We start from the raw sequence: 10,528 nt of genomic DNA, 5'->3' as shown, positions 1-10,528 counted from the left end.
GCCTAGTTCGCATCGTGGCTTCCTACCTTCAGGACAGAACCTTCCGCTACAGGCACGAAGGTGTCCTCTCTTCACCACGCCCCATAACAGCCGGAGTCCCTCAAGGCTCAGTGCTCGCTCCCACATTATTCATATCGTACTCCAACGATATTCCTATCCCCAAAAATGGGGTGCAGCTATCACTCTTCGCCGATGACACCGCTCTTTACATCCAAGGGCAAAAGGAGTCATCTGTCCTCGCCAAACTCCAACGCTCGGTCAACGAGTTAGGAGATTGGTTTAGGAAATGGCGCATCGAAGTCAATGCGGAGAAAAGCTCCGCAATGCGCTTCGACCACAAACGCAGGCGCTTAAACAACCTGCCCTCCGTCAAATTACTTGGGGCCCCCATTCCATGGAGGCCCACAGTAAAATACCTAGGAGTTACCCTTGACCCGGGCTTCACCTTTAGACCCCACGTCTCTAAGGTCACCCATACCGCCCGCTCTTACATGAGCCGCCTCAACGCCATGATTGGTAGACACAGCAAGTTGTCAGCCAGGAATAAGCGAACGCTGTATAAGGTTTGCATTCGACCGGTGTTAACATACGCCTCTCCAGTCTTCGCTGACGCGAATCCCACCATCCTAGATAAACTCCAGGTCATACAAAATCTTTTTTGTCGTCGGGCACTTAATGCCCCCTGGTATGTCAGGAACGCCGACCTCCACCGCGACCTGGAACTCGCTCCAATACAACAAGTCCTTAAACAATTCTCTGAAGCGTTCTTCGACCGCTCAGAAAATCATTCCAACCCACTTATCAAGGGTGCAGCGGACTATGCTGCCCCTCTTCCTACCCGTCACAACTGCCGTCGGCCAAGAAATATTTTGACCGACGCTCCTAACAAACTCTCCACGGATGTGGAGAATCTTCTGGCCGCCCACAGGGGCGTACAACTCTCCATAGAGAATCGTCTTCCCGACTATTTTAGTCTTATTCATGATACGTTGACACCTTCAGTGTCATCTATCCAGCGGTCGCTCTCTAGGGAGCGCCGCTAGCGCCTCTCGTTCCACAACGAGAGGTCGCTATCCGATGTCGGCTGTACGGTCCCCTCGGACGAATGCCTATAAAGGAGTTTTTAGTGGGATGGTCCTCCCTTCAGGAGGACCTTTCAGTCAGTCCCACACGACGCAGGCACCGGCCGTCGCGGCCTGTAAGTGCTTGGATGCATTTTTTCCTCCTCCCTCTCCGTAGAGGGTCAGCCCTTTTTCCACCTAACATCCGGGCGCCAAAAAAAAAAAAAAAAAAACAATTGCATCGTTAGTTTTAAAACTATCGACAATTAAACAACTCAATCCGGAAGAAAATTGGAAGTATGGAGAAAATCGAGCATCGCGCCGTTATAAAGTTCCTTACCAAGCAAGGAAAGTCTGTGCAAATCATAATGGAAGAGATGTCATCGGTTTACGGGGACTCTTGCCCTGGAAAAACGATGGTTTACAAGTGGAACAACCTTTTTAAGCTAGGCAGGGATTCACTTGAAGACGACCCACGACCAGGACGGTCTGTTGAGGTGACCATTCCGGAAACGATAGCGGAAGTCGAAAAATTAGTACTAGAAGATGCTCGGCTAAGGAAGAAACAGCTTGCAGAAATGGTTGGAGTATCGGATACAACCATTTTTAAAATTCTGCATGACCATCTTGGCATGACTAAGGTCAGCGCGCGGTGGGTGCCGAGAATGCTCACGCCGCCTCAGAAACAACAGCGCGTTGAATGTTCCCGTGCGTTTTTGAACCTCTGTGGAGAAGATAAGGATATTGTACTGAATCGAATTGTTACTGGAGATGAAACTTGGGTTCACCATTATGAACCTGAGTCTAAACAAGACTCCATGCAGTGGCATAAAAAGGGTACAGCACCTCCTAAAATGTTTAAGGTGTCACAATCGGCCGGCAAACTCATGGCGACAGTCTTTTGGGATGCAGAAGGAATTTTGTTAATAGATTACAAAGATAAAGGTGTCTCTATAACCGGAGAATATTACGCAACAATCTTGGAGCGGTTAAAAGAAGCCATCAAAGAAAAAAGACGAGGAAAATTATCCAGAGGTGTCCTGCTGTTGCACGACAATGCGCCCGTACACAAGAGCCGTATTGCACTGGCTGCCCTGCATAAGGTGGGCTTTGATATTTTAAATCACCCACCCTATAGTCTTATCTCTTTCCAAAAATGAAAAAAGAGCTTCGTGGAAAGAAATTTTCTACAGACGAAGAAGTAAAGGACGCAATTTCCTCGTATTTTTCCGACAAGGACAAAACATTTTTTTATGAGGGTTCAAATAAGTTAATACAAAGATCTGAAAAATGCATTCGTCTTGCAGGAGAATATGTAGAAAAAGAAAAATAATTTTGACATTTTATTTTCGCTCCTTGTCCCTCATTCCGCGAACTTAAAAACGTACCCTCGTATATATAGAGGGCTTTTTGGAATCATAATGATATATGATTATCATCATTAATATAGAATTAAATTACGTATATTTCATCATAATAACAGGAATGACGAAGACACCAACCCCAGCCCCTGGACGCCAACCCCAACCCCGCAGGAAATTGCGGCGGAAGGCGGTAGCGGTAGCGGTAGCAGTGGTGAAAGCCTGGCGGCACTGTTACGCACCGCCAGGTGCACTGTCTTGGTGGTCCCTAGGCCAACCAAGAGGCAGTGCACCGAGTGGAAGGGGAAGGGGAAGGGAAAAAAACAAAAAAATAAATATTTGAATTTATACATATCGTCGGGGATGGTGCAAATCCGCGTAACTAGCATTGGATAATACCGCGTATCTGACAAATGTAGCCAATTTTGAATTTTGCGGCCATTCCGCGTAAGATCCCGATTGGCAGCCTTCAGGCTGTTTTATACGAGGTAAGTAACTGGCGCCGAAATCGAGACAAGTCAGCGCTGACCTGCCACTGCCATCGTGTAAATCGATTTTGAAGACAGCGCAGTACTGTCGGACAGCGCTGTCTTCAATATTCCCGCTTCATATTTTTCGGCGCAAGTCCGCTCCCCCCGCGACCCGCGCCAGCGCCACTGTTCTCGTGTAAACGCCGAAGTCAGTCACTGTCGGTGTATTGTATGGTGACTACGCTGCATCGCTCCGCGATACGATGACGACGAAACTGAACGAAGCCGAAAACATAAAGCTCGTACAACTATACAGGGAACATGAGTGCCTGTGGGATAACAAATCTATACATTATAGAAATAAGGATATGCGTGCAACCGCATTGCAGAGTATTGCACAAGAATTGAGTATAGAAGGGATTGGCCCTTCCGAGGTAAAAAATAAAATTAAAAGTTTGAGGGCAACTTACAATTTAGAACTGGAAAAAATAAAAAAGTCCTCAAGATCAGGCGCTGGTGGAAATGTCTATATTCCAAAAGTGAGATGGTTCGAAGAAATGGATGCTTTTATAAGAAATGTATCTATACAAAGAAAAACAACAGTAAGTACCCACATTTTTATTATAAATTTTTTAATATAGTTTTTAAAATTAGTATTATGAAAAAAATAGTAGTAAACTTTGTTTTTAGTATTAAATTGAAACATAAATTTTAAGAAATTCTGTTAAACTGCCACGGTACACTTCCGTTCGTCATAAAGTAATTTTTCAACAAATCTCTTCTTTCAGTAATTTTTCAACAAATCTTAAAAGAAAATAATATGGTAAAATAAAACCGATTCGTTAACTTTTCAACGGGTTAATATTGATCTATTTTAAATATTGAATTTCATTCGATAACGATTTTTTATGTGATTGGATTTCAAGCTATTTATATCGGTACAACAGAGGATTTATGGAATATTCAGCAACGATGGCTCATATAAATATGGTTTTAATGAATGTATCGATCTTACCCCTTCGCCATTGCACCTTACCCCTACATATTGTTTTCGCTGTTGAAGCGGCTATACGCATGACAATTTATCAAAGATCCAGGAGCGGGCAGTATATTAACAAGTTTTTTAAATACTTTTAAATGTTTAATAAACATGATGTAAATTTGGAGAACTCAGTATTGTCTATATAGTATTAAAATATATACTTCAATTACGTTTATTTACATTTGTTTTGAAACATAATTTTGGGTGATAAGTCACTAAAACATTTTATGCAGTATAGTTTTCTACTCTAGATGAATCTGAATCCAGATGAGGTGGAACGCAACATTTACGAGATGTTTGGAGAAGAAGACGCCTCCAACTACCGGCAGGCGAGACGCCGGGTTGAAAGTTGTTCGTCGGTCTTAGACACCGATTTGTCTATCTCCGACGAATCCGAGGGGTAAGTTAATGTATAAAAAATAGACAAAGATTTCGATGTAAAAACAAATTTTCTTTCAATCCAATTTTGAAATAAGGTAACATATACATATAAATAAATTTGTGACACCATTGTACTATGTGCCCATAGTCCTTATGAACCTACGTATAAGCCGTCGGAAATATCTGTGCACCTTGCTGGAATGCGCTTCCCCTCGCGCTTCCCCGCACCTCACGCCGTTCTCGCCTGTCTAGTACCGTTGCCAACGCAAGCGCCGACGCACGTGTATTATTATTCTTGCTTTCGTCATCGCATTATTTTTTTTTATTTCTCCGTTTGGTGAAATATTAATAAAGTACCTATTTAGTTCTGAAAAATGGGTAGGACTATACATAGTGCAGAGCGGAATTTAGTGCTCAAAGTAATCCAATTCTTTGAAAATGAAAAACAACACGGTTCTTTAATTATTCCGGTTGAACAATCAATAAAAAGGGCGTGTGCAGCGACTGGTTTATCTAAAAGGACAATAATGAATATAAAAAGTGAAGCAAAAAGATTACAAAGTTTGGCAGAAACAACGAGAGAGGTGAATGTTCAGGAAAACATTAACACAAACACGTCCTTCGATCCACAAGATCCACAACCAAGTACTTCAGCTTCAGTTACCACGGACACTATCAAGCTGTAGTGTCTATGCAGGCTCGTATGGTATTGAGAGGCGTGTTGCTTGTATGATGTCTTTATTGTTACTGTCTTAATACTAAGCTTAACCTAACTTATATAACTATGAGTCCTACACACACTACACCTCCACGGGTTATTGAAAAAAAAAATGAAAAACACGATTTAATTTTTTTTTACATTACAAAATTTAGAAAAAAAACAGTAAGGTTGGTGTAATATGCGTTAAGACTACTAACATAAACATTTCAAAGTTAAATAATATAAACGAATAAAAAGATAACAGATAATAGTATTTTTACGAACTAAATTATTATAATATAATATTATTATATACCTTAAATGTAGATCTTAGGTTACTAACTTAGTTATAAAAATCAAATCCGAAAAAAAATGTCATATCCATTATTACACAATTACGTTGCGCTGACGTTTTATGCGTTTTAGTCTTATCAAGTATACATTTCTGTTTAGGCGCCAATAGTCAAATCCGAGTTAATATGTAGCTACTTATATCATTTCCAGTTATATAATTCATTTTCATAATTATCACAAAGTCTTTCTCCTTTCCTACGTTTATATTTTTCAATACAATTTTCTTACATCTTTATTACATTTTAACATCGTATTCATTTCATTTCACAATTTCCTTTACTCCTATAGTACGTACTAGGGTTACTTTCCCTTAATCATTACATTATTTCATTCCCTCATTACTATTTCTCATTTTATTTTCAACCACCATATCTTTCACGTATACGACTCGCGTAACTACATGATCAAGAACATGGCATAAAAAGGGTTAAGTTCACTCTTCCTACAGTATTCAACTCTTTCAAATCATTTCATTATTCTTTCATAAATCTCTTCCTCTGGATTTCTTTCACACAGACGGCTCGCGTACAGCATGATCAAGATTTCCCAATAGAATATATTCTTTCTTGCACTCACAGAATCCTACTACTATTCCTCTCATAAAACCAACTTAAATAAAACTTATACAACACACAATATTTCAAACGCATGTTAATACTTTCTTAATCCTCGGGGGATCAATCCCGATCGTTACCAAAAATACTAACTTACGAATGGAATCCTTCCTAATTTCTCGTACTTACATTCTTGTCATAATTATTCAGTATGAATATACTTTCAAAGATAATAGCCATTTAGATACAGTCATAATCTTACAAACTTTAATTTTTATAGACAACTCATAAAAACATTAATAATACAAATTCAAATTAACAGAAAAAAGCTAAATTGATAAAAACATGATTAATAAAATAGACAAAGTAACACATTATTAAACAAGTGTGCATGTAAAACGAAACTGCATCGGCATTGCATCATTCTTGCAATCCGAAACTGACACATTCCATTCCCATAAAGGATGGGTAATAAGATTCGTAACAAACTATTTGCAAGTAAGCGTAATTAGAACGCGGATAGAGTGAAACTACTGTTACTAACTGGGTTTACTTATTACTTTACGTCATTAACTTAATTATTTATCCAAAATGTATGAAATGTGGTATGTAAAACATTCACAATACAAAACAAATATTTAACTATGTAAATAATAACACAGTATCTAAATTGAAATAATTAATAGTCTAACTGAAGGTACAATAAATTATTTATATGATAAAAAAGCAATAATTTTGCAACAATTAATTAAACTTTGACTAATATTTCACACATTCACAAACAGAAAATTTGGTTCATATACTCTATTGTTCATATACTAAGTATTTACTTTATATTTTACTACACAAATTATCTTTTCAAAATCAATATAATACTTTTATGCTGTTTTTTTTCCGATACCTGTTGTATGATGACTGTAACCAGTGTCGTGTCCAGTTGTTCTTGAGCCGATCTTCTACGCCAAGGGTTCTCACAAGGGCTGGTCTCCGTCGGCAGTAAAATTACTCTGACCGGTGTCCATTGATGATGAAGAGTAGATCTTCTTTTGGTAGTCTTCTTGATGTTTGGTCTTCCTTTTAAGATGATCGAGGACCTCGAAGACATTTTTCTCTTTATTTTATGTTTTTCACGATCACGATGTTCAGTTAATCTATTTTTTGTCTTCTTCCATGACTTCATGACGGAACTTCTTTGTTCATCTTAGTTATTTTTCTCATTGTTTGATATAATTTTCTTCCACAAAAAAGAACTTCTTTCTTCGTTTTGGTTTTTTTTCTTTTCCTCGTGATCTTCAATTTTTCTTAACTTTTTTCCCTTCTTCTATATCAGAAAACTTCTTTCATCTTCAAGCTTCATTTAAAATTTTTCTTCTTCGTTTCGAACGCCTCCCGGTGCGCGTGCAACGTGGCACACGCGCACCGGCCTGGCAGGGTCGCCATGTAGTGATGGAGCAGGCTCGTATGGTATTGAGAGGCGTGTTGCTTGTATGATGTCTTTATTGTTACTGTCTTAATACTAAGCTTAACCTAACTTATATAACTATGAGTCCTACACACACTACAAAGCTCTCAACACCGGGAAAAAAGCGTAAAAAATACAAAAAGAAAATAGATCTAGACAATTTTGAATTATGTGCGATACGCTCTTTGGTTGAAAGTTTTTATACCACAAGAAAAGAAATACCAACTTTAAAGAAGATTCTGAGAATAGCCAAACAGGAGCTCAACTTTCCCGGCCAAAAAGACGCCCTAAGAAACATACTTATAAAATCTTTGGGGTACAGGTTTAAAAAATGTAAACGAAAACGTGATTTATTGATTCAAAGACCTGAAATAGCAGCCTGGAGAGCAAAATATCTTAGGAGGCTAAAAGAAAATGACGAAGGTGGTGCCGAAAAAAAACTAGTGACATTCATCGACGAAACCTGGATACATTCGCACTACACTGTCTCGAAGTGTTGGCAAAATAGTAGTGATTCCAGCATTAGAAAAAATCATTCTCCTGGTCAGCGCTGGATTGTGGTACACGCAGGTAATGAGGTAAACGGTTTCGTACAAGGAGCTGAGCTCCTCTATAAGTGTAAATCAACAACCGGCGATTACCACAATGAAATGGATGCGTCCAATTTTACAAAATGGATCAAAGAGAAATTGATACCGAATCTTCCACCAAACGGAATAATTGTCATGGACAACGCGCCCTATCATAGTAAGCAGGCGAACAAGCCGCCAAATTACAGTGCACGTAAAAACGAAATGCAAACGTGGCTGCATGAACATTACATCGAATTTAATGACAAAATGACTAAAAGAGAACTTTATATGTTGATTAAAAGAAATAAGCCAATAAAGGTATATTTCATCGACGAAATATTTAGAGCTCATGGGCATGAGGTATTACGTCTGCCACCATACCACTGCGATCTAAACCCTATTGAGTATATTTGGAATTTGATAAAGCAAAGGGTGGCAGACAAAAATGTAGACCAATTAGAAAAAGACATAGAAAGATTAACAAAGGAAGCAATCCAAAATATATCCCCGGAAGATTGGAAAAAAGAATGCAATCATGTTGATCGCCTAAGAGATAAGTTTTGGCATAACGACAGGTTGTACGAACTTGAAGAACGCGAATTAATAATTTCTTTAGGAGGAGAAGATAGTGATAGCGAAAGCGAAACCCAAGATAACATTTTAAGTAATGAAGAAGATGATGACAACGACAGCGTTACAACAATGTCTGGTGTTGAGGCTTTTTCAGAGTAGTATCGCCACGTCCGTTTCTGTGTATTATTTACTTAAATGGAAATAAAACTTTTTTGTTTCACTTTAATAGTTTTATTATTTTATCATTATTCATTAATTTATAAAGTAGGTACAGTTTGAATTCAAAGTTATATGAAATTTTAAAAAATAGACAATTTTAAAAGATTGACACTCTAATAAAAAATATATCTTATCTTTTTAAATCTCGATTTTTTTGCTATCTCTCCAGTTCGCATGACGTCATTACGCCGGGTGCATAGATATTTCCGACGAGTAATACGTAAAGTTTAGTGTGAGATAAATTTACATTATAATAATTATTTACAGGACAAGCATTTCTGAATTAGAAGAGAGTGACGTGATTGACGTCAGTGACGAAGGTGGGATGGGGGACGATCTTGAGTGGATTGATGAACCCACGGTGCCCCCCACGGTGCCTCTCTCCGGACAACCCGGTATCAAAATATTTAATTTTGAGAACCTTAATCCCGTAGAGTATTTTAAAATATTATTTAATATATCTTTTTTAAATAATTTGGCCATGACCACCAACGACCACGCAGAAGAAGTTATTAGTAGAGGGATATCAGCGAATAGCCGGCTAAATCGGTGGAAACCGACGAATGGAGAAGAATTATTGATATTTTTAGGGATATTATTTTTTATGGGCACCGTTCGGCTAAACAAATAAATTATTACTGGCGAAAGCACCACTTAGTGAAATTTAATTTAGGAAATTATATGAGCAGAAATAGGTTTCTGCTCATTTTTCGTATGCTATATTTTCAGCCGAACGGTGTCGGTGAATCTTGTATTTATTCAAAAGTAGATTGCCTTGTAAATTATTTTAATAATATAATGAAAGATGTTATATATCCCGATAAAGAATTGACTATAGATGAGTCTATGATTTTATTTAGAGGACGGCTTTTAATTCGACAATATATAAAAAATAAAAAATAAAAATTTGGAGTAAAACTGCACATGTTAGCTGACCCTAATGGTCTTGTACATCGTATCCACATGTATAAAGGGTCAGCTTGGAAGTGGCAGGAAAAGGCCACGTCGATAAAGTCGTCCTCAAATTGATGAAAGATTATTTATATGCCGGTCATTCCTTATATATGGATAATTATTATAATAGTGTCAATCTAGCTGAAATTTTGCTGTCAAAAACCACATATTGCACGGGTACACTGTTACCTTCCCGCAGGAGAAATCCTCGGAAGGTAAAGAGTACAAAATTAACACGGGGTGGCCACATTTACCAGAACAATAGAAAGGGTCTATGCGTAGTGAAATGGAAGGATAAAAGGGACGTCTTGACGTTATCCACAGAGCATACACCCGAAATGGTAGATGTGGTGAACCGCCGAGGTCGCACCGTGTCAAAACCAAATATAATAGTTAAATATAATAAATTTATGAAAGGTGTTGACCGGTGCGACCAAATGTTAGCGTACTACCCGTGCGAACATAAATGTATGAGGTGGTATAAAAAGATAGGAGTTCACATATTTCAAATTATGTTTTTGAACTCCTTCTTTTTATACCGAAAGGGAAAGGATAGCAAAATTACGCTAGAATGTTTCAGGGAGAAGGTAATATCAAGCCTTCTTCCTCCTCCAGCGTCTAGCTTATGTCCTCCAGAATTGCCATCGCACATGCCCAGCGAACTACCAAGGAATGGCGATGGCGTTCTAAAAAGGCGAAAATGTGCTAGATGCTGGAGCAAACGTAAAAAAAAGGAAGGACAGTGGTATATTTTGTGCGGACTGTAACATCGGGCTTTGCCTCGCTTGTTACCGTCCGTACCATACAGAAAACATGGTAACATAA

At 38.4% G+C, this 10,528-nt stretch overlaps 1 protein-coding gene across 1 annotated transcript; it reads left to right on the top strand.

Annotated features, from left to right (window-relative positions):
• The first annotated feature begins 2,724 nt into the window (after nt 1-2,724).
• Nucleotides 2,725-9,384, top strand: LOC140751232 (uncharacterized). Its single transcript, XM_073085101.1, has 3 exons — nt 2,725-3,494; nt 4,186-4,334; nt 9,017-9,384. Exons 1-3 carry the CDS (start codon nt 3,156-3,158, stop codon nt 9,378-9,380), a joined length of 852 nt encoding a protein of 283 aa, XP_072941202.1. The 5' UTR covers nt 2,725-3,155; the 3' UTR covers nt 9,381-9,384.
• Nucleotides 9,385-10,528: the final 1,144 nt, after the last annotated feature.

Source organism: Epargyreus clarus, unplaced genomic scaffold (assembly GCF_041222505.1).
Source record: "Epargyreus clarus isolate Ecla_fem2 unplaced genomic scaffold, WU_Ecla_fem_2.2 ptg000022l, whole genome shotgun sequence".
NCBI classification, from domain to species: Eukaryota; Metazoa; Arthropoda; class Insecta; order Lepidoptera; family Hesperiidae; genus Epargyreus; species Epargyreus clarus.
The sequence above is the reverse complement of the archived record's forward strand: the minus strand, read 5'-3'. Positions and strand labels throughout refer to the sequence as shown.

Bases quoted from the DNA above. Each gene is read 5' to 3' on its own strand.
- LOC140751232 (XM_073085101.1), top strand. From the start codon at position 3,156: ATGACGACGAAACTGAACGAAGCCGAAAACATAAAGCTCGTACAACTA. The intron at 3,495-4,185 runs GTAAGTACCCAC...TTTCTACTCTAG, and splicing joins CTATACAAAGAAAAACAACA to ATGAATCTGAATCCAGATGA. The intron at 4,335-9,016 runs GTAAGTTAATGT...AATTATTTACAG, and splicing joins ATCTCCGACGAATCCGAGGG to GACAAGCATTTCTGAATTAG.